Source organism: Callithrix jacchus, chromosome 13, assembly GCF_049354715.1.
Source record: "Callithrix jacchus isolate 240 chromosome 13, calJac240_pri, whole genome shotgun sequence".
NCBI classification, from domain to species: domain Eukaryota; kingdom Metazoa; phylum Chordata; class Mammalia; order Primates; family Cebidae; genus Callithrix; species Callithrix jacchus.
Genome location: NC_133514.1, coordinates 100,731,322 through 100,755,369, shown reverse-complemented (window position 1 = coordinate 100,755,369; position 24,048 = coordinate 100,731,322). Strand labels below are relative to the sequence as shown.

The 24,048-nt window shown below is 41.8% G+C and overlaps 1 protein-coding gene across 7 annotated transcripts in view; it reads left to right on the top strand.

The window, feature by feature from the left end:
• The window catches only part of ATP8B1 (ATPase phospholipid transporting 8B1), a 144,569-nt gene that overhangs the window by 103,666 nt on the left and 16,855 nt on the right, over window positions 1–24,048 (top strand). For all 7 annotated transcript variants that reach the window (XR_013525928.1, XM_078348226.1, XM_078348225.1 and 4 more), the window contains 8 exons: window positions 2,952–3,160; window positions 5,832–5,875; window positions 7,053–7,209; window positions 13,693–13,881; window positions 16,415–16,527; window positions 18,420–18,584; window positions 19,329–19,440; window positions 21,221–21,296. Coding sequence is in view for 6 of the 7 variants with exons in the window: in XM_078348226.1 (XP_078204352.1) it covers window positions 2,952–3,160; window positions 5,832–5,875; window positions 7,053–7,209; window positions 13,693–13,881; window positions 16,415–16,527; window positions 18,420–18,584; window positions 19,329–19,440; window positions 21,221–21,296 (1,065 nt within the window). In the remaining variant the exon portion in view is untranslated. The remainder of the gene's footprint in view (window positions 1–2,951; window positions 3,161–5,831; window positions 5,876–7,052; window positions 7,210–13,692; window positions 13,882–16,414; window positions 16,528–18,419; window positions 18,585–19,328; window positions 19,441–21,220; window positions 21,297–24,048) is intronic.

Below are 24,048 nucleotides of genomic sequence, written 5' to 3'. Positions count from 1 at the left end.
GATGGAGTTTTTCTCTTGTTGCCCAGGCTGGAGAACAATGATGCCATGTTAGCTCACTGCAACCTCCGACTTCCTGGTTCAAGCAATTCTCCTGCCTCAGCCTCCTGAGTAGCTGGGTTCACAGGCACCACGCCTGGCTAATTTTTTGCTTTTTTCATAGAGATGGGGTTTCGCCAAGTTGGCCAGGCTGATCTGGAACTCCCAACCTCAGGTGATCTGGCCTCCCAAAGTGCTTTGATTACAGGCGTGAACCACTATGCCCAGCCTTTTTCTTTCTTTAGTATGAAAGTTCACTGCCTTGACCAATTGACTTTGAGAACTTTTTGGTAGGGTTAGTGCTTTGAAATAATCCCAGCAGCCAGAGTTCATTCCTACTTCTGATAAAGACTAGCCCAGAGACTTAGGGATCACATACACACCTATAATTAGAGGGATTTATTTTATTTTAATGTTATTACATGTGCATTTGTTTTATCTTTAATTTGATTACATGTCCTTACTGTTATTCTTTTAACATGAAGGATCATCTGTTCCACAGCAACTTTGAAAAAAACTGAGATGAGTGTTACCTTTGTCAAGGGAACTATTACACAGATAATTTAGCCTAAAACTATCAATGTGTATTATAAAAGGTATGTCATGTGACAAACATGATTTCTTTATTTTTCTTGGAGATAAAGGTTCTTTGAAAATATGTTGGAGCAAGTTCTTCCAGATAGTGTCTCTGCTGTGACTTCAACCCTCATTCAGAATAAACCCACCCTCCGAGGCCCCAAGTGTGATCTGGTGCTCAGCCCTCCACCCTACCCATACCTTCTGCACCTAAGCTCACCTCCTTGGGCTTCTGCCACTCTAACTCCCTTGATATTCTTCCTGCCACAGGGCCTTTGCACCTGGTCTTTTCTCTGCTGGGACCATCCTCCTCTAGGTATCTGTCTGCTGCCCTTTCACTAAAAAGGCCTCTACTCAGACAGTACCTTATTACTGTGGTCTTTCCTGACTCATTCTGTTTCTGACCTTCACTTCTCCATCCTGGAGATCGTCTCTCCTTAGCCTGCTTTGCTTTGATTTTCTTTTCTTTTCTTTCTTTTTTTTTTTTTTTTGAGACAGAGCCCCGCTCTGTTTCCCAGGCTGGAGTGCGGTGGCATGAGTTCACCTCACTGCAACCTCTGCCTCCCGTTGTTATTTTTTTAACATGTTATTTTTTTTAATAATAACATGTTATTTAAAAGGCTCCTGCCTCAGCCTCCTGAGTAGTTGGGATTACAGGTGTGCCCCAACACACTTAGCTAATTTTTGTATTTTTAGTAGAGACGAGTTTCACCATGATCCACCTTCCTTGGCCTCCCAAAGTGCTGGTGCTGGGATTACAGGCATGAGCCACCACGCCCAGCCTTTTTTTTTTTTTTTTTTTTTTTTTTTGAGGCAGAGTCTTGCTCTGTTGCCCAGGCTGGAGTGCAGTGGCATGACCTTGGGTCACTGCAACCTCTGCCTCCTGGCTTCAAGTGATTCTCCTGCCTCAGCCTCCTGAGAATCTGGGACTACAGGCACCTGCCACCACATCCAGCTAATTTTTTTATTTTTAGTGGAGAGGGGCTTTCACCATGTTGCCTAGACTGGTCTTGAACTCCTGATCTCAAGTGATCCACCCACCTTGGCCTCCCAAAGTGTTGGGATTACAGGCGTGAGTCACCGCACCTGGCCCCCTGCTTTGACTTTCTGCAGAGAACTTTCACCTCTGATACAGCCTCTTTATTAGTATATGTATTTGTCTGTCTCTACTAGAAAGTGGCCTCCTTTAGAGCACGGACTTTGTTTTGTTTACAGACATGTCCCCTGCACCTAGAACAGTATATCTGGTATGTAGTAGATACTTAGGAAATCGTTATGTAAGGGAGAGAAGTGGGGAGAGAGTTATTTTTCTGTCTGTTTAACTTGTTATGGACTTCCTTTGCCCACCTAACAATTGCAGGCTATGAAAACAGCTTCCTTCAAACTGAGATACGTAATGTCCCTTGTAGTTTTAAATTTCAGATGATCCCTTTAGAATATCTTATTTTGGATATTCTATAACCTTATAATAATTTAGGGATCATGATTTAGGAGTGTTTGCCAAAAGTCGTTTGCCTATTAGAGAGCCCAGTGGAGTCTGTACCCTAGGGTACTCTCACTCCCTCTGCCCTACCACTGAGGACAAAGGTGAACGCAGCCATTCCAGTTGCCCCTAGGTACAATGGGGAATGGGGGAAAAGAGAGTCAGCCTTGCTGTGTCCGCAGCTCTGTCTGCAGTGTTGCTGTGTTATCCATTCTGGTGGACTGTGTATTCTGAACATGGGTGCCTTGGGTACATGTGCCCAGGAATGAGTGGGAAATCTCACTGAGCAATTTTGAATGGAAACTACTTGTCTAAAATCAGCTTGACCCTGAAGCCTGAGAATGATGCATGTGGTTAGGAGAAACCAGAGGCTGAGTGCATCAGCTTGTCTCCCTGTAGAGGGTGTAGTTTGGGCTGATGTAACAAAAGACCTTTGAAATTTATTGCTCACAGATCTGGAGGCTGGGACATCTCACATCAGAGCATTGGCAGTTTCAGGGTCTGGTGATGGCTCACTTTCTGCTTCATAGCCACAGCTGGTGCCTTCTAGCTACTTCCTCACATGGCAGAAGGGGCAAGCAAACTCCTTTGGGCCACTTCAATAAGAGCACTAATCCCATTCATAAGGGGGGACTCCTCATGACCTAATGACCTTAAAGACCCCACCTCAATGCTGTTGAATCAGAGATTAGGTTAGAATCCCCCTCCAAATTTTTAAGTTGGAGGGGGATTCTAACATTCAGACCATAGCAATAGATAAGCAACTTGCTCTTGTCTGTACAATGAGAATAAAGTCTCTACTACTTGCCACTCATATCTGAGCTCTCTAAGGAAAAATAATCTTCTGTCTTCCTAGTGTGGAAGTGATTCGTCTTGGACAGAGTCACTTTATCAACTGGGACCTGCAAATGTACTATGCTGAGAAGGACACACCCGCAAAAGCTAGAACCACGACGCTCAATGAACAACTCGGGCAGATCCATTATATCTTCTCTGATAAGACAGGGACGCTCACACAAAATATCATGACCTTTAAAAAGTGCTGTATCAATGGGCAGATATATGGTGAGTGGAAGCCATCACTCATTTTCTGGGTGAGTGGGGGCTGCTTGCCCTGTACAGGGCACTACCTGGACCAGAGCCTGTCTCCTGGGGTTGCTGGTGCCCTCCTGATGCAGAGTCCTGCTGTGTAGGCCATTCTCCAGCTAAATGCAGAGGAGCACCATGGACAGCACTGGGGACACATACGTGAAAGAGGACAGCAGTCAGAAGTGGGCTAACAGCTGGGTGTAATGGCTCATGCCTATAATCCCAGCACTTTGGGAGGCTGAGGCAGATGGATCCCTTGAGGTTAGGAGTTCAAGACCAGCCTGGCCAACAAGGAAAAACCCTGTCTCTACTAAAAATATAAAAATTAACCAGGTATGGTGGTGGTATATGCCTGTAATCCCAGTTACTCGGGAGGCTGAGGCAGAATTGCTTGAACCCGGGAGGCAGAGGTTGCAGTGAGCCGAGATCATGTCACAGGACTCCAGCCTGGGCAACAGAGTGAGAATCTGTCTCAGAAAAAGAAAAAAAACTAGAAGTCTCATTACTGTATGAACTAGCAATTCCACTTCAGGTTATATACTCAAAATAACTGAAACAGGGACCAAGGAGGTATGTGTACACCAAAGAGGTATTTGTACGTGGCAGCATTATTCACAACAGCCAAAAGATGGAAGCAACCCAAGCATTCATCAATGGATGAATGAATAAACCAAATGTGGTATACATACAGTGGAATATTATTCAGAAGAAAAATCTGACAAATGCCACAGCACAGATGAACCTTAACTCATTTATGCTGGAGGTTGCAATTTTTTTAATTTTTACAATCAGACCTTGGTGGTGACCTTGAGCAATAGAGTATAAATAACTCCCACATGCCTAGCGTTCCAATAATGGAACATTAGACATAAATGGGTTAAGGACATTATGCTGTGTGAAGTAAGCCAGTCACAAAAGAACAAATATTGTATAATTCTGCTTATATGAGGTACTTAGAATAATCAAATTTATACAAAGTAAAATGGTGGTTACCAGGGGTGGGTGGTGGGGGAGGGGGAGAGCAGGGGAATTGGGAGTTGGTTTAATGTTTACAGAGTTTCAATTTTGCAAGATGAAACAGCTGTTCAATAGTATTACTTCATGCCACTGAACTGCATGCTTAAGAGTGGTTAAAATGGGCAGCATGCAGTGTTTTATGCTTATAATAAGAACGCTTTTGGAGGTTAAGGCGGGAGGACCGCTCAAGACCCAGAATTCTAGACCAGCCTGGGTTACAAAGCAAGGCCCCTTCCCTACAAATTTAAACAATTAGCAGAATATGATGGTGCATGCCTATAGTCCCAGCTACTTGGGAGGCTGGGGCAGAAAGATCCCTTGAGCTGGGGAGTTGAAGGCTATAGTGAGCCAAGATGACACCACCGCACTCCAGCATGGGTGACAGAGTGAAACCCTTACTCGAACAAAAAAATTGTTAAGATGGTGAATTTTATTATGTGTATTTCACTACTGTTGTTTTTGTTTTCTTTGTTGTTTTTGTTTTTGAGATGGAGTCTCACTCTATTGCCCAGGCTGGGGTACAGTGGTGTGATCTCAGCTCACTGCAACCTCTGCCTCCAAGGTCCACATGATCCTCCTCACTCAACTTCCTGAATAGCTGGGATTCCAGGTGCACACCACCATGCCTGGCTAATTTTTTTTTTTTTTTTTTTTTTAGTAGAGACGGGGTTTCACCATGTTGACCAGGCTGTTCTTGAACCTCTGACCTCAAGTGATGCACCTGCCTCTGCCCCCCAAAGTGCTGGGGTTACAAGCATGAGCCACCATACCTGGCCTACAGTTGTTTTTTGTTTTTGTTTTTGTTTTTTTTTGAGACAGAGTCTCACTCTGTTGCCCAGACTGAACTACAGTGGTGTGATCTTTGGCTCAGTGCAACCTCCTTCTTCCAGGTTCAAGTGATTCTCCTGCCTCAGCCTCCCAAGTAGCTGGGACTATAGGCACGTGCCACCATTCCTGGCTAATTTTTGTATTTTTGGTAGAGATGGAGTTTCACCATATAGCCAGACTAGTGTTGAACTCCTTACCTCAGGTGATCCACCCATCTCAGCCTCCCAAAGTGCTGGGATTACAGGAGGGAGCCACCACAGCCAGCCAATTGTTTTAAAGGTTGATTTCAGTACTTATTTTCGGAAACATTTAGAAATTTAATTTTCTGTAAGTTTACAAATAATAAGGCTAATACTATACTTAAATACAGTGTTCTCTATTTCAAATAGACTTAATAGCACAACTGTTTAAAATGGCATAGGGAAATGAAAATATACTTCCTAATTGTAGGAAACTGTATACTGTGAGTGCTTTTTCTCATAAGGAGTATCAGTGAGGATGGAGGGATGCTGAGGGGCTGAGGACGTGGCTCACACGTGTGGGTCCTTCTGACTTGGGAGAGGTAAAACATTTCAAAGGATATGATTCAGGCCCCTAGGATAATGTAGTGGAGAGGGACCAGTATTTGAATATCTAGACCAGGGATCAGCAAACGTTTTCTGTAAAGAGCCAGATAATAAATATTTTAGCCTTTCCAGGTCATATGTGGTCTCACCACCACCATTATTGAGCAAAGCCAGGTAACGAGGGGCTTCTGGACACAGGTGGAGAATCAATTTGTTTTGTCCTGTTTGTTTCTCAGGGGACCATCGGGATGCCTCTCAACACAACCATAACAAAATAGAGGTAAGACCTTAAAGCTGAAGACTTGTTTGGGATGCTGGGGATGTATGTCAAGGTCGCAGCAGGGCCACTCTTCCTTTGAAGGTCTAGGGAAAACTCTTGTTGTTCTTCCCTGCACCTGGTGGTTACCCACAGTCCTTGGTGTTCCTTGGCTTAGAGACTTGAAACACAACTCTGTGTCTCTACCTCTGTTGTCACATGGTATCTCCCTGTGTGTCTGTGTGTCTCTGTATTCACATTTCTCCTTCTTTTTTTTTCTTTTGACACAGATTCTCACTCTGTTGCCCAGGCTGGAGTGCGGCTCACAGCAACCTCCACCCATTAAGTTCAAGCGATTTTCCTGCCTCATCCTCCAGAGTAGCTGGGATTACAAGCGTGTGTCACCACGCCCAGCTAATTTTTGTATTTTAGAGACAACGTTTCACCATGTTGATCAGGCTGGTCTTGATCTCCTGACCTCACGATCCAACTGCCACAGCCTCCCAAAGTGCTGGGATTCCAGGCATGAGCCACCATGCCTGGCCAGCACATTTCCCCTTCTTATAAGGATACCAGTCATTGGATTAGGACCCACCCTAATCAAGTATGACCTCATTTGATCTTGATTACATCTGTGAAGACCCTACTTCTAAATAAGATCACATTCATAGGTACCAGAAGGTTAGAACTTCAACATATCTTTTGGGGGAACACAGTTTAATCCACCGCAAAGTACCTTTTGACTGGGCATGGTGGCTCATACCTGTAATCCCAGCACTTTGGGAAACTAAGGTAGGCAGATCAATTGAGTCAAGGAATTTGAAACCAATGAAAACCCATATCTACAAAGAAGTACAAAAGTTAGCCAGATATGGTGGTGCATACCTGTAGGCCCATCTACTCGGAAGGATTGCTTGAGCCCAGGAGGCAGAGGTTGCAGAGAGCTGAGATCGAGCCACTGCACTCCAGCCTGGATGACAGAGTGAGACCCTGTTTCAAAAAAAAAAAGTGTCTTTATTTAAGATAGCTGTGAGCCTCTTGACATTTAAGAATATGCTAAAATCCTAAGGTGGTTTTTGCATTTCAAAGGATACAAAGAAATGAGTGACTGGATTGCCTGCCTTTGAATAAAAATTCATGTCATTTGTTAAGTCAAAAATATTTTATAAAATCATATTTTGCTTTTCTCTATTTCTTTCAGCAAGTTGATTTTAGCTGGAACACATATGCTGACGGGAAGTTTGCATTTTATGACCACTATCTTATTGAGCAAATCCAATCAGGGAAGGAGCCAGAAGTGCGACAGTTCTTCTTCTTGCTCGCAGTTTGCCACACGGTCATGGTGGATAGGATTGATGGTGAGTGTTTCTCTGGCATCTCAGGCATTGGAGATCAGGTTTTTCATTTGCAGGTAACTCCTACTTATGACTCAAATGCATGTCAAGTAGCACACGCATCTGTCTCATATTCGAATGCAGTGAATATTTTTCAGCACCTACCACTAGATGGTTTATGAAACAGCAAAGTAGGAACAAGCTTCTTGTCCCTGAAAATTTACATCTTATTCATAGTTACAGCTCCAGGTGTGTTTGTTTTTTTTTTTTACTTTATAAATGAAATCTGATTGAGAAATGGTTGATACTTGAATTATGATAGAAGAATCTAACTTTTCTCCACACATGATTACTGAGCATTTTGCTGAGAGTGAAAAGTCAAGCCTTATCTAATAAGAAATGGACTTTGAACTCGGCTAATCTTTTCTACCAAATAATTTCAGATATATGCTTTTATTTACTAGATTCTGTTATAGTTTGGGTTTGAAATGACATCAGTCACAGCCTGGATCTCTTTAAGGTACCTTTTCCATGTAAAGGAGCATAATTAATGTGAGTTTCATGGGAACAAGCCAGAATGGCTTGTAGGTTCCTTTGCAGAAACCTTAAATGCAGTTTGTGCCAGCTTTGTCACAGCAAGTTTGTCCTGTATCAAGGAAAGCTAGTCGTTTTACCAGAAATGGACATAATGATAAATTATATAGACATACGTGCACTTTATAGAAAAAGCAAAAGGAGTTCCTTTGGTGTTTCTGTAATGAAGCGCAGTGCCTTCACTTCATCCACTTCATCCACTTCACTGCATCTCCCACTTTTACTTCACTCAGTGCAACATACATAAGTCCCTCTCTGTTCTCAATTTCGATGTTTCATATGTAGCAGGTATGAAGTTTCCAGGGAAGGAATATGCACAGAAACTAAATGTGGGCTGGGCGCAGTGGCTCACACCTGTAATCCCAGCACTTTGGGAGGCCAAGGCGGGAGGATCACGAAGTCAGGAGATCGAGACCATCCTGACCAGCATGGAGCAACCCTGCCTCTACTAAAATACACGCCAAAAAAATTAGCCAGGTGTGGTGGCACGTGCCTGTAGTCCCAGCTACTCAGAAGGCTGAGGCAGAGGAATCCCTTGAACCTGGGAGGCAGAGGTTGCAGTTAGCCGAGACTGGGCCACTGCACTCCAGCCTGGAGACAGAGCAAGACTCCAACTCAAAAAAAAAAAAAAAAAACCGCCCTAAATGTGTAGGCTAACACTTGGTGGCTCACACCTGTCATCCCAGCATTTGGAAGGTCGAGGTGAGTGGATTGCTTAAGCTCAGGTGTTCAAGACCAGCCTCAGCAACATGGCAAAACCACATCTCACCAAAAAATATAAAAATTCACCGGGCATGATAGCACATGCCTGTAGTCCCAGCTACTCAGGTGGCTGAGGCAAGGATCGCTTGAGCCCAGGAGATCAAGGCTGCAGTGAGCCATGGTCCCACCACTACACTCCAGCCTGGGTGGTGGAGTGAGACCCTATCTCAGAAAAACAAAAATAAAACAAAACACCTAAATGTATAGAAGCTGTATGTGATACCTTTCAGCAAGTTTCAAAGAAACACATTTTCCAAAGATGAATCTCATATTGTAATGAAGCAAGGTTACAGAGTTCAAATTAGGATGGACACACGGAAGGGTTTATCAGCATTGTGGGGATGTATAGAAAGGGATGATACCAGGTCATGAATCATGGAAGCAGAGGTCAAAGTCTATTTGACTCACCATGCCAGTTTTCCTCATGCAATAAGCATAAAGTATGATACTACAAAGTCACCTGGTTCCCTTTGGCTTTTACTCATTAGTACAATTATTGTACACTTCTCTGAGTATGATAGTATTTTAAGGGCTAACTGGCCAACTTAGGCAAACGTTAATTCGTCCTGTGGTCTCTATTTTATTTTTCCCCAGTGGGATGTTATGGGAAGAGCCCTGGACCACGTGTTAGAGATGAGTCAGCCCAGTTTGGGTCCCTGTCTGAGAACCACCTTCCTCTGTGTTGTAGTAAGAAGGTTGGATGTTCAAAGTCCCTTCCAGCAGGTCCGGACACCATGGCTCACGCCTGCAATCCCAGCACTTTGGGAGCCTGAGGCGGGTGGATGAGGAGTTTGACACCATCCTGGACAACATGGTAAAACCCCATCTCTACTAAAAATACAAAAAATTAGCCGGACTTGGTGGCATGCACCTGTAGTCCCAGCTACTTGGGAGGCTCAGGCAGGAGAATTGCTTGAACCCAGCAGGTGGAGGTTGCAGTGGGCTGGGATCGCATCACTGCCCTCCAGCCTGGGCGACAGTGTGAGACTCCGCCTCAAAAAACAAAAATAAACAAAAAAAAGCCCCTTCCAGCCTAACTGTCTACAGCTCTTTGTCCCACTGTCAGCTGAAGCCAAGGATTACCACCTGGGGAGTCTTTCTTCTTTCCCTATAAGACAGGCAATTGCTGCATCCACTGAGAATAGAGACCTGTTAGGTTTCTAATGCAGGAGCTTAGAGAAGAAATTGATTTTGGCTTTTAACCATAAAGTACCAAGAAAGGATCCCTTGAAAAGGACTGTAAAGATTATATCTCGAAAAAAAAAATTTTTTTTTTTTTTTAAGATGGAGTCTTGCTCTTGTCACCAGGCTAGAGTTCCATGGTACGATCTCAGCTCACTGCAACCTCCGCTTCCTGGGTTCAAGCAATTATCATACCCGAGCCTCCCGAGTACGAATACTATAGGCACCTGCCACCATGCCCAGCTAATTTTTGCATTTTTAGTAGAGACAAAGTTTCACCATGTTGGCCAGGCTGGTCTCGAACTCCGGACCTCTGGTGATCCACCCAGCTTAGCCTCCCAAAGTGCTGAAATTACAGGTGTGAGCCATCGTGTTCAGCCACCAAATTTTATAGATATGGAAATTTAGACTCAGAAAGCAGGTTTAAACTCATTCTAGTCCCATCCTCCCTCTGCTCCACCATGCTGCTGTCCCCTTGCTCTCATTTCCTCTTTTATAAGAATAGAGACCAGACATGGTGGCTCCTGCCTATAATCCCAGCACTTTGGGAAGCCAAGTTGGGTGAATTGCTTGAGCCCAGGATTTCCAGATCAGCCTGGGTGACATGGTGAAATGCCATCTGTATAAAAAAATTTAAAAAGAAATTAGCCAGGTGTGGTGGCACACACCTGTAGTCCCAGCTACTTGGAAGATTGAGGTGGGAGGATCACTTGAGCCTGGGCAGTTGAGGCTGCAATGAGACATGAGTATGCCACTGCACTCCAGCCTGGGTGACAGAGTGAGACCCTGTCTCCAGGGGAAAAAAACTGGACATAGCAGCAACAAGAGAGGGGAGAAAATCCTTTCATATATGTTGCCATGAACATCTGACTACTTCCACAATTTGTGTGGCCTGAGCATTGAGTACAGGTAGGGGCCAAGTATGAAGAGGATATATTAGTTTTCGTTTTTAATTTGCTTTCAAGATGGAGTCTTGCTCTGTCACCCAGGCTGGGGTGCAATGGCTTGATCTCAGTTCACTGCAACCTCCCCCTCCTGGTTTCAAGTGACTCTCGAACCTCAGCTTCCCAGTAGCTGGGATTGCAGCCACCCACCATCATGCTCGGCTCATTTTATGTTTTTGTAGAGACGAGTTTTCACCATGTTGGTCAGGCTGGTCTCAAGCTCCTGATCTCAAATGAGATCTGCCCACCTCAGCTTCCCAAAGTGCTGGGATTACAGGTGTGAGCCACTGTGCCCAGCCTTGAGCTTGGGGTGGAGAACAGTGGCACAATCTCGACTCACTCGTTGCAACCTCTGCCTTCAGAGTTCCAGCAATTCTCCTGCCTCAGCGTCCCTAGTAGCTGGAACTACAGACTCACACCACTATGCCTGGCTAATTTTGTATGTTTAGTAGAGATGGAGTTCTCTACTAAAGGCTGGTCTCGAACTCCTGACCTCAGGAGATCCGCCCACCTCTCCCAAAGTGCTGGGATTATAGGCATGAACCACCGCACCCAGCCTTCTTTTTTCTTTAATGATAAAAATATCAAGGTGTTTGCTCTAGATATGATTGTCTTACTTGTGGGAACTTTTACTACCTTTTATTATTTTGTTTCTTTTCTCTGCTGGAAATGTGTTTGCTGTCAGTATTGTGCCATATATCACTGTGCCAGCTTAAATTGCCGAAGGGAAGGGCTTTGTTCTCACCGCTGCTGCTGATTTGTTCCTGGTTAAATAGTTTGCCCTCTGGCATTTGTATATATTTGTCACATGGCCAGATTTATGAAGTGCTTTTATAGCTTCTGGTGAATGACTTTCTGGGTGAACAAATATAGAGAGACCCTAAAATGTCATCTTTAATTATTAATTAGGAAGTGATTAATACTGACTTAAAGAGTGAATCCTCTGAGCTAATTGTGAAGGAAGGAAGATGTGTTTAGCTCTCTCTGCCACCATTACCCCAGAGCACTGATCATTCCAAGTGAGAGTGGGGTATAAGCAGCTTCCCATGCATCTGTGGCCTTCGTCCTGGTCAAAATATTTTGGAAAACTAAATACCCTTTCTGTTCAGTCATCTGGCCATGGAAATGCTTTTCCTTCTATTTTGGGACAAAATAACTGGAGTAGAAAAATAGAAGATCTTGGGTAGGCAGAGTATTTTTTAAACATCTTATTGAAGTACAAAATGTGTTCAGAGATATATATGTATCATAAGTACATAGCTCAATAAATTTTCACAAACTAATATGCTCTTGTAATGAGTATCCAGATTTTAAAAAAAGAACATTATCAATTCTCCTAGAATTCCCTTTATATTTCTTTCCAATGATTACCCCTCTAAGAAAAGTGCTTTCCTCTCTATGAATAACACAGGTTAGCTTTGTCAGGTTTGTGGTTTATGAGTGGAATCATGTAGCATACGTTCTCTCGTGTATCTGGCTGTGAGATTTATTCCTATTCTTACTGGTTTTCTCTTTTTTCTAAAAGAGACTGCATCTTGCTCTGTCAGCCAAGCTGGAGTACAGTGACATGACGATAGCTCACTAGAACCTCACACTCCAGGGCGCAAGTGATCCTCCTGCCTCAGCCTCCTGAATAGCTGGGATTACAGGCACATGCCACTGAACCTAGTTTATTCTTATTGTTGAAATGTAGTTGTGAATAGAAGACAATTTTCCATTATTTAACTTTTAAACAGTAAGATATCTGATAGTGATCAAATTAAGGTTTTTTGTTGTTTTTTTTTTTTTAAAAGGAGAATATAGCTATGGTAAAGAAAACATAGTCTGGGCAATGTGGTAAGACCTCTCTCTATTAAAAAAAAAAATTAGCTGGGTGTGGTGGTGTGCACCTATAGTCCCAGCTACCTGGGAAGCTGAGGTGAGAGGATCACTTGTGCTTGGGGTGGTTGAGGCTGCAGTGAGCTGAGATGGTGCCATTGCACTCTAGCCTTGGTGACACAGTAAGACCCTGTCTCAAAAAGAAAAAAGAAAGGAAGAAAACATACTCTTTTAGAGGGAAGATAAACTGGTAAAACAAGCCAGGTGTGGTGGCACGCACCTGTAGTCCTAACTACTCAGGAGACTGAGGCAGAAGAATCACTTGAGCCCCAGGCATCAGGGCCAGCCTGAACAATACGGGGAGACTCCTGTCTCTAAAAAGAAAAAAAAAAAAAACAGAAAAATCTTTACACACATACAGAAAGGTTATTAAATGTTATTTTTGAGAGTAAAAAAATTTCAGAAATAAACTTAATAAATATTTATAAAGTTCTCCACTTTATATACACAAAATATACATTCTTGTCAATATCACATCACACCTCATAGGTTTAAATGAAATATTGATTGGCCATTATTAATACCCATTTTTTAGAATAAAGCAACATTTCTGTTCTCTCTCCCTCTTTTTCTTCCTCTTTCTTCCTCTCCTTCACTCCTTTTTCTCCTTTCCATCTCTAAAAAATAAATAAATACAATAAAAAAAATAAAAAATTAACACCCCCCCCAAAAAAAATTTCGGAAATAAACTAAGTGTCTGTAATGGGAAAATGATAACATGTTTACATTTGTTCAAATGTTTAAAAAGAATTTACAAAGAGATGGCAATATGCTCAGATACAGCATTAAAATAATCAGGATGTGAATGTGTATTCAGCTTGACAAACAATTTCAGATATAGACATTTTAAAAGGGACTGGAAGGAATGATAAAATGTCAACACCTGTTGTTTTTCCCGTGGAGAGTGGGATTATGGGAATTTCCCCCATTCTCAGCCACTGTTTCACTTTTAGTTTACGTTACTGTTCATAAGTCAAGATAAAACAAAGATGTTTTAATAACCCTTTAGTCAATGACTCATTTTCCTGGGGATGTTTTGGGCTTTGCAGCCCAGCTGACCCCGACAGGAGCCTCAGTGGAGGCCTCAGCAGTGAGCTCTGTATTTGGATTTACAGCTTCTCTGGGATTTCTCTCACTTCCTTGTTAGGTCATCTCAATTACCAGGCAGCCTCTCCTGATGAAGGTGCCCTGGTAAATGCTGCCAGGAACTTTGGCTTTGTCTTCCTCGCCAGGACCCAGAACACCATCACCATCAGTGAGCTGGGCACTGAAAGGACCTATAATGTTCTTGCCATTTTGGACTTCAACAGTGACCGGAAGCGAATGTCTATCATTGGTAGGTCCCCCTCAGAGTCTGTCTATGAATCACTCATTTAGATACTTATGCCCATTGTATTGAGTGGCACCAAGATAAAGCAGACAATGAATAAGTTACTTGGCTCCTGGGAGATGTCTGCAGACTTAATTGAAACTGGTATTGTTTTCTTCATTCTTCACCGTGTTCCCTACTCAAAGGGACAGCTGCACTATCTCTAAATCTTGCAAAAGCTGCTGACTTTCTTTAACCATGTGAGCTGCCAGATGTTGAATCTGAACACTCCAGAAGCGGCATGTGGACACTTGTGGCAGTCTTTTATTTCAAGCAACACATGCTCTCTTTTTCTTCGAGCACCTCTGAGCTTTCTCTTCTGTACTTGATGACAGGGAAGGGAAGACTCAGCAGGAAAAGATTCCTGAGGAAAGCAAGGCTGTGCTTATGAATCAAAATCATACCTGCAATGTAGGCACATAACAGACCACCAAGTAAAGATAAAAAACACTTCCTAACACTGAACTGCTTTAAATTCATAATTTGAAATAATCTCAAACTTACAGAAAAGTTGCAAGAATGGTTTAAAGAACTCCCATATTCCTTCATATCCACCAGTTGTTAACATTTGCCATATTTTTAATTTCATTATATACATCTATATACATACACACATATATGTACGCACACATACATACAGATATTGTTTTCTGAACCATTTGAGGTGAATTTCATTAGAAGGAGCAAGATTACATGACTTAAATAAATATATATATTCGTGTGTATATGTGTGTATGTACATATATGTATATATATTTAATATATATATATATATAAGAGAGAATAAACTGCAGCCCTAATGTCCCTTTCCCCCTAAGTACTGTACTATATACCACAGTAGGTATTTCCTAAGAACAAGAACACTCACTTGTATATACAGTCCAATGATCAGAACCAGAAAATTTAACACCATACAATATTATCTAATTGATAGACTTTTTCAGATTTTACCAGGGAAGTTCATTCTTTATGTTTTTCTGGTACAGGATCCAATGCAAGATCACAGGTTACATTAAGTGATAATGACTCTGAGTCAAGGATGGTTCAATCTGTTTTCGATCTTTCATCCACGGATATTTTTTTAACAGCACAGGCCAGTTATTTTATAGGCTCTGCCTCCATTTGGGTTTCTCCAATGTTCCACCATGATTAGAGCTAGGTTACACATTGTTGGCGGGAAGAGTCCATAAGTAATGCCTTTCTCTAAGTATCACATCAGAAGGTATATATTATTGGGAATGGTAATTTTGATTACTTGGTTAAGGCGGTGTCTACAAGCCTCCTCCACTATGATATTGAATTTTTTTTTTTTTTTGAGGATTCTCGCTCTGTTGCCAGGCTGGAGTGCAGTGGCATGATCTTGGCTCAGTGCAACCTCCACCTCCCGGGTTCAAGTTATTCTCCTGCCTCAGCCTCCTAAGTAGCTGGGACTGTACACAGGCGTGTACCACCACACCCAGCTAATTTTTGCATTTTTAGTAGAGAAGGGGTTTCACCTTGTTGGCCAGGATGGTCTCGATTTCTTGACCTCATGATTCACCCATCTTGGCCTCCCAAAGTGCTGCGATTATAGGCATGAGCCACCGCACCTGGCTTGATATTGAATTTTTAACCAATAAAAATATACAGGTTTAACTATTACACCCTCCTTAGGCACATTTACTGAATCCTCTCTGTGTCCCTCACACAGATCGAGACTGATTTTCATGCCTGTCATCTACCCTGCCTTATAAACTAGTTAGCAATGAGACATGTATTGCAATTGTGTACTAATTAAGAAACAAAAGAAAGGAGTGGTGTTATGGTCCGTGTATTAAAGGCAATAAGTGTTGTGAGTTCTTCTTACATGAGAAACTTCCTGTTGGTTGGATGGAGGAAAATTCTATGAAAGAAAGTAACTAGCACACGGCATAGCACATGGTAGGGAGTCAGTAAATATTTGTTGGAAGAATAAGTAAGGTTATGGAAAACAGAGCTGACTGTGAAGGAATCTTTTTATATTTATTTCACTATTATAGTCAATGTAGATAGTGACTTACCAGTTTTGTTAAAGGCAACACTTTTCTAGATGAACTGATGATTTTAAGCTAGTAGTGAATTATGAGCCTAGCAACCCTTCAAATTAACTTTATAAATGTAGTTTTCTATTAAGCAATCAAACTTAGCTAGGCGCGGTGGCTCACATCTGTAATCACAGCACTTTGGGAGGCTGAGGCAGGAGGATTGCTTGAGCCCAGGAGTTCAAGACCAGCTTAACATAGTGAGACCTCCATGTCTATAAAAATAAAAAATTAGCCAGTCATAGTGGAATGCATCTGTAGTCCCAGCTACTCAGGAGGCTGAGATGGAAGGATTGCTTGAGCTGGGGAGGTCAAGGCTGCAGTGAGCCAATATTGCACCACTGTACTCCAACCTGGGTGACAGAATAAGACCCTGTCTAAAAAAAAAAATCAAACTAACTTTGAATTTTGTTATGTTGATTTCCTTCTTTTACTACCAGTAAGAACTCCAGAAGGCAATATCAAGCTTTACTGTAAAGGTGCTGATACTGTTATTTATGAACGGTTACATCAAATGAACCCTACTAAGCAAGAAACACAGGATGCCCTGGATGTAAGTGTCACTTTTATTCTTTCTGTGAGGGAGTCTGATCTTACTCTCTGACGCTGTCTGTTAAGTTTGCATGAAAGCTGTATGTTAACTGCTGACCGTCCCTTTGCTTTGGAATAGTTGAGGCAGAAAGAGCAGCAAAGTAGCATTACAGCCACCTGGGTTCCAGTACTGCCCCTGCCGTTGACTTCCTGGGATATGAACATAGTGCCTTCGCCCAGCATCTGGGTCTTCCAGGTTTGTAGGATTAAGGCAGGAGAATGGCTTAGCTCTCTTCCAGTGACCTTGAGCAGGCTGCATAACTGTCCTAGGTTGTAGTCTTACTATGTGTGTGGCTTCCAAGAACTTCACTAACTTCGAGGTGTAGCATGAAGGAAGGAAAGCCTTCGTATGTGACAGGATGACAAAGCAATGTGTGGGATCATTGACTTCTGATAGCTTTGTTAGTAAAACAGTTTGGCTCAATTACTTCCAAGTCCTTAGAAGGCTGTATGCTTAGTCCAGTGATGTTGCCACTACTCAGAATGTTTCTGGAACTTCCACTGTTGGAATTACCTACCACTCCTCATGTTGTTTTGGTTCTGTACAACAATGGCAGGGAGGCATGGAGGACATCAGTCCAACCTGGTGTCCCTGCCTCTTTACTAGTTTGCATCTTTGGAAAAAATGGTAGGTATATTATGTGAATCATTAATTCCCCCTGTGAAAGAGGGAAGGGATAATTCCCATCATGGAGGATCATTGCAAGAGAAAGCATCTTTCACAGTGGCTAGCACCTAGGAGGTACTTAATATAGGGTGGGTTTTTTCCCCTTTATTTTAAGGATTGATTGAGTTTTAGAGACAGCTAAACAGCCTTCAGAGAGGAGCCTGATGAATATGTTCTCTCCTAAGTGGAGTCACATTTTAAGATTATATACTGATGCTGATGCACTTAAAACTGACAAGTTCTTATGAGGATATGAATGATGACCATCTAATCAAATAAATGCAGAACCTTCCAAATAATCTTTGAGAGCAAATACTCAATCAGTTGAACCACTTTTGCTGTCTTGGCTAAACAAGATATGACTATAGGCCAGCCGTGGTGTCTCACGCATATAATCCCAACAGTTTGGGAAGCCAAGGTGGGCATGTCACCTGAGGTCAGGAGTTCGAGACCAGCCTGGCCAACATGGCAAAACCCCATCTCTATAAAATTAAAAATAAAAATAAATAATAAAGTTGTCAGGTTCATGTTTATGTCACTACACCCGAAGTCATCTCCCTTGATTTGATATTTTCCTAGTCATTAAGAGAAAAAGGTTTTCTTCACTCTAGTGACTTGACTAAGAAGAAAGATGAACTTTTCCCTTTAGAAACTGGAAGTGCAGTCCTGGACCCTATAGAAGTTTAGAAAAGCAAAGTCTATTAGAAAGTGATGTTTAGGCCAGGCATGGTGGCTCATGCCTGTAATCACAGCATGTTGGGAAGTTGAGTTGGGCAGATCATATGAGCTCATGAGTTCATGACCAGCATGATTAAACCTCGTTTCTACAAAAAGTACAAAAATTAGGCATGGTGGTGCACACCTGTAGTACCAGCTACTTGGGAGGCTGAGGTGAGAGGATGGCTTCAGCCTGGAAGGTGGAGGTTGCAGCAAGCCGGGATTGCATCACTGCATCCCAGCCTGGGTGATAAAGCCAGACCTTGTCTCAAAAAAAAAAAAAAAAAAAAAAAGTGACAGTTAATCCCTCCTCTAAAATGTATTATACAGAATCCATTATCCTTAATGGTCTCTTTTTAAATTCTGATACTGTATTACTTCAAAGTAAAATTTTAAACTTGCTCTTGAATTGCATAAAATTAACTACTCTTTGTACTCATGTTTTTTGTTTTTTGTTTTAAATAAAACAGGTCTTTGCAAATGAAACTCTTAGAACCCTGTGCCTTTGCTACAAAGAAATTGAAGAAAAAGATTTTGCAGAATGGAATAAAAAGTTTATGGCTGCCAGTGTGTCCTCGACCCACCGAGACGAAGCTCTGGATAAAGTATATGAGGAAATTGAAAAAGACTTAATTGTGAGTTTTAGCCTTAATAACTTTTTCTGATAGTCAAAGCAGAATTGAAATTTTTATTAAACTTTATTGAATATTTGATCTCATGCTTAAGAGATAATTGTAACTTCAGCATTTGACATTGGCACAGTGGAAGAAGGTTCTTTCTTTTGTTGAGCAAAATAGAAGCAGAACAGAAGTTATCATTATCAGAAACCAAAAGACTAAACACATTAGGAGAGGTTCTAATTCAATTCCATTGTTTTTATATCACTTATTAAAATGTATTATAATTTTTAAACAATAACAAACCTGTATCTAATACTTATTACATTGAGAGAACTACTGAGACAATTCATATTCTACCAAATTCTGAAATAAGAAAAATATGTTGTTTCTCAAAGTTTTCCAGATTTCATACCTAGTTCAAGAAATGTTCAACAAATAGCTAGTATTGCAAGTGGTTTATGTCAGTGTAAAGCCACAAATATCCAGGGAAAGTCTACTTCTAACATCCTTGATTTTGTACTTGCATTTTTGTCTCAGTAAATTAAATAGTTCATTCTTTAGGGAGAAAGTTTTTAGCTGTGTTAGTTTGCAGTAGATGTGAAACATGGCAGCCTTCCCTGTCAACACTGGCCATTGGCCCCAGGAGAGCAGCAACCAGGATGTATAACTAGCCCTTCTTTTTACAGATTGGCAACCTGTAATTACAGAAAACTTTTGGTTTATTTGTTAATTCCTTTTTCTTTTAAATGTACATTCTAGCTCCTGGGAGCTACAGCTATTGAGGACAAGCTGCAGGATGGAGTTCCAGAGACCATTTCAAAACTTGCGAAAGCTGACATTAAGATCTGGGTTCTTACTGGAGACAAAAAGGGTAATTCATTGTTCAGGGAAGCATATCTGTTAATTCACAAATGTTTATAGCTGCCGTTTCCTTTGCCCAAGATGACCTCCTCAGACTTTTCATCCTGTACAGTGTTTCCTTGGACGGAAGATGCTTTTCTGAGAAACCCTTCTCTGTTATTCCAGCACACCCTTCTGCATCCTTTCCTGATCCCCCTCAGTAGCAGTTTCTTTTTTATAATTGAGCTCCTGGCCATGTTTTGCTCATTATGATTGGTCTTATCTCTCCAGCCAGACGTGGGCTCCTGTCCTGAAAGGGCCATCCCCTTCGTCCCTCTGTCCTTCCAGTGCCTTGACATTCGGTGGGCACAGAGTAGAACAATACAAAGTGCTGAATAGTAACTTTTGTTTTCTTGCCCGTTTTATTGCTTGGCAATAAAATTGTATACTTATGGAAAGAACGATTTTAATGTTTAACTTTAGAACTCAACAAGCACTTGTTTGGTATTGATGCTTTACTTGGCAAGCCTTTCACAGAAGTCAAATAACGTCTCTTGCTCTGAAGTCGTCACTGGGTTACACACTCTGTGAAGTTAAGAGAAGCACAGCCCTGACCTTAAATAAATGCCAAATTGGGTGGTAGTCTAAAAAGGAAAAATGAAAATCACCGGGTGCAGTGGTTCACCCTTGAAATCCAAGCACATTGGGACGCTGAGGTGGGCAGATCATCAGGTCAGGAGATCAAGACCAACATGGTGAAACCCTGCCTCTACTAAAAATACAAACATTAGCTAGATGTGGTGGCATGTGCCTGCAATCCCAGCTCAGGAGGCTGAGGCAGGAGAATCGCTTTAACCTGGAAGGCAGAGGTTGTAGTGTGCCAAGATCATGCCACTACACTCCAGCCTGGGTGACAGAGCAAAACTCTATCTCAAAAACAAGGGAAAAAAATCTTCATGTAAGGGTTGGTGGAAATTATCTTTACCTCTCTCCCCTACCCTCCCACCAATAATAGAGTAATTAAACTATGAACTAACAGTGTTTAGTAATTAATGAACATTGGTTTATTAAATAAGCAGTTTATATGTTTGATGATATAGCACATATTTTAATTGAAAACATTTCAAATTAGACTTTGACTTTTACTTGTTTTATTATAGAGAAAAGGATTTTTTTTCTGCATATGATTCCTATAGATTGCTATAGAAAAACATCATATTTGTGTGAATCTGGTTATGTTCATGCACTAAAAAACATCATTACTAGGTAAAATTAATTATTCAGTTCAACAGTAAGAATGAGCCTGGCAAACATGATGAAACCCCATCTCTAGAAAAAATACAAAAGTTCCAGCCTGGCCAACCTGGTAAAACCTCATCTCTACTAAAGATACAAAAAGTTAGCTGGGCTTGGTGGCATGTGCCTGTAATCCCAGCTACTCAGGAGGCTGAGGCAGGACAATCGCTTGAATCCAGGAGGCGGAGGTTGCAGTGAGCTGAGATCGCATCATTGCACTCCAGCCTGGGCAACAGGGCGAGACTCCACCTAAAAAAAAAAAAGAAAAAGAAAAAGAAAGAAAAGCAAAGAAAAAATACAAAAGTTAACCAGGTTTGGTAGCAAGTGTGTATTCCCAGGTCCTTGGGGCCTGGGGGAAGCGCTGAGATGGGAAGATGAGCCCCGGAGGTCGAGGCTGCAGTGAGCAGAAATTGTGCCACTGCACTTCAGCTTAGGCAATGGGAGTGAGATGCTGTCTCAAAAAACAAAATAAACACAGCAGGAATAACGTTTGCCTTAATTTTATTCTATTGTAGAAACTGCTGAAAATATAGGATTTGCTTGTGAACTTCTGACTGAAGACACCACCATCTGCTACGGGGAGGATATTAAGTGAGTAAGAGCCTGCAGTATGAAATTACATCATAGCTCATCGTTCCAAATACAAGACTGTCTGAAGAAGACAGCCAATTTGGAGAGTTAGAGGCTACGATATGTCACTTGGGGCAGTTTGCGCACGTTTAAACGAAGCAAGACAACGGACAGTTCCAAGTAATCAGGGTTCAGCTTAATTTTGAGCAGATTTTACTTTTAGGGAAAGTTGGGGCCCTTCAGAGGCCATTTTTCTCCACTCCTTCTCAGCACAGGCTGGGGCGGTGGGTCACGCCTGTAATCCCAGCCCTTTGGGAGACCGAGGTGGGTGGATCACCTGAGGTCATGAGTTCTAGACCAGCCTGGCCAACATGGTGAAACGCCATCTCTCCCAAAACTATAAAAAGTAGCTGGATGTAGTGGCCACTGCTTGTAATCCCAGCTACTCTGGAGGCTGAGGCAGGAGAATCACTTGAACCTGGGAGTCAGATGTTACAATGAGTCAATATCTCACCACTGCACTCCAGCCTGAGCAACAAGAATGAAACTCTGACTCAAACAAACAAAAAAAAGTCTTCTTATTTCACCTTACTGGAAAAGGAAGTGAGCCTGTAATATCGTTAGCAAATTAATGTGAATTATAGTCCTGTTTTGCTTTTTCTAGGAACTTTTACTTTTGAAAGGGAAATAGAAGAAAGGAAAAAAAAAATACCTTTGCCCAGAAGGAAATGTGTGGGCGGGTTACATCATGTAGGTCCTCTGTAATCTAGTCTAGGTGGGGCAGGCCTGATAATTCAAATGTTAGCATATGCTGAAACGTTTGTTAGCTTTGAATCAGAGTCACAGCAGACCTGGAAATGTATGTTGAAAAAGCCCTGTCTTGTTCTGAAGCTATAAATACTCTGCACACAGTTGCTATGATGTGTTGACTGATGGCCTGACAGTTCCTTAAGCTTTTTCCTTACCTCTCTCAGACCAGCATGAGGTCAGATTAAGCTGTTAACACACACACAGTTGCCAGGTCTGATAAAGTGATGAGGGAATTGACAGTCAATATTAGTCTTATTTCTAATGATGATGATAAGGCATTTTCTAGTTGTTGTAGTATATTAGGTGCTCTGTTAAATTAGACAAACAAAATCAGTAGCCTTGTGATCTACATCAGTTCCATTTAGAACTGATTTCATTTATGTGCCTGAATACAGGCACATAAACCATGCCCCTTTGTGTTTTTAGGTTTTAAAAAAGTAGCAACAGGGCCGGGTGCAGGGGCTCACACCTGTAATCCCAGCACTTTGGGAGGCCGAGGTGGGTGGATCACGAGGTCAAGAGATTGAGACCATCCTGGCCAACGTGGAGAAACCTCATTTCTACTAAAAATACAAAAACTAGCTGGGCATGGTGGTGTGTGCCTTTAGTCTCAGCTATTTGGGAGACTGAGGCAGAATTGCTTCAACCTGGGAGGCGGAGGTTGCAGTGAGCCAAGATCGCATCACTTCACTCCAGTCTGGTGACAGAGCAAGACTTTGTCTCAAAAAAACAAAAAAAAGGGCAAAGCACTTCGAGTAGACATTTTTTCCAAAGAAGACACACAAATGGCTGATAAACATGTAAAAGAATGCTCATCATCACTAATCATTAGGGGAAGAGAAATCAAAACCAATGCGAGATAACACCACACACCCTTTATGATGGCTATTATCAAAAACAAAAGACAATAGAAAATAACAAGCATTGGTAAAGAAACCTTTGTGCATTGTTGATGGAATATATAAAATGGTTCAGCCACTATGCAAAATAGCATGGTGATGCTTCAAAAAATTTTAAAAAGGAGTACCGTATGATTCAACAATCCCACTTTCTATTTTTATTTTTTATTTTATTTTATTTATTTTTTAAGATGCGGTTTCACCATGTTGGTCAGGCTGGCCTTGAACTCCTGACCTCAGGTGATCCGCCTGCCTTGGCCTCCAAAGTGCTTGGATTACAGACGTGAGCCACCACGCCCGGATATACACTTCTAGGTATATCCACAAAATAATTGAAAGCAGGATCTGAGAGAGATACATGCACACCCGTGTTAATAGCAATGCTGTTCACAGTAGCCAAGAGGTGGATGCAACCCAGGTGCCTATCAGTGTATGACGGATAACAGAATGTGGTGCCTCCACATAATGAAATATATTCCACTTTGAAAAGGAAGGAAATTACGACATGCGTTAAATAGATGAACCTTGAGGACATTATGCTAAGTGAGATAAACCAGTCACAAAAAGACAAACACTGTCTGATTTCACATAGATGAGGTATCTAGAGTGCTCAGATTCATTCCAACAGAAAGTAAACTGGAAGTTGCCAGGGACTAGAGGAGGGTGAGATGAGGTGTTATTGTTTAATAGCTGTAGAGTTTCGGTTTTGCAGAAAAAGTTCTAGAGATTGGTGGGATAACAATGTGACTGTACTTAACACTAATAAGCTGTACGCTTAAAAATGGTCAAAACCTGGGATGTGGTGAAACCCTGTCACTACAAAAAGTACAAAAATTAGCTGGGAGTGGTAGCACGTGAGTATAGTCCCAGCAACTCAGGAGGCTGAGTCTGGAGAATCACTTGAGCCTGGGAGGTCGAGGCTGCAGTGACCCATGGTCATGCCACTGCACTCCAGCCTGGGCAACTGAGTGAGACCCTCTCTCAAAAGAATTATAATGAAAATAAAATAAATAAACAAAAATAGTTAAGAAGGTAAACTTTGTTTTTTGTCACAATTTTTTTTA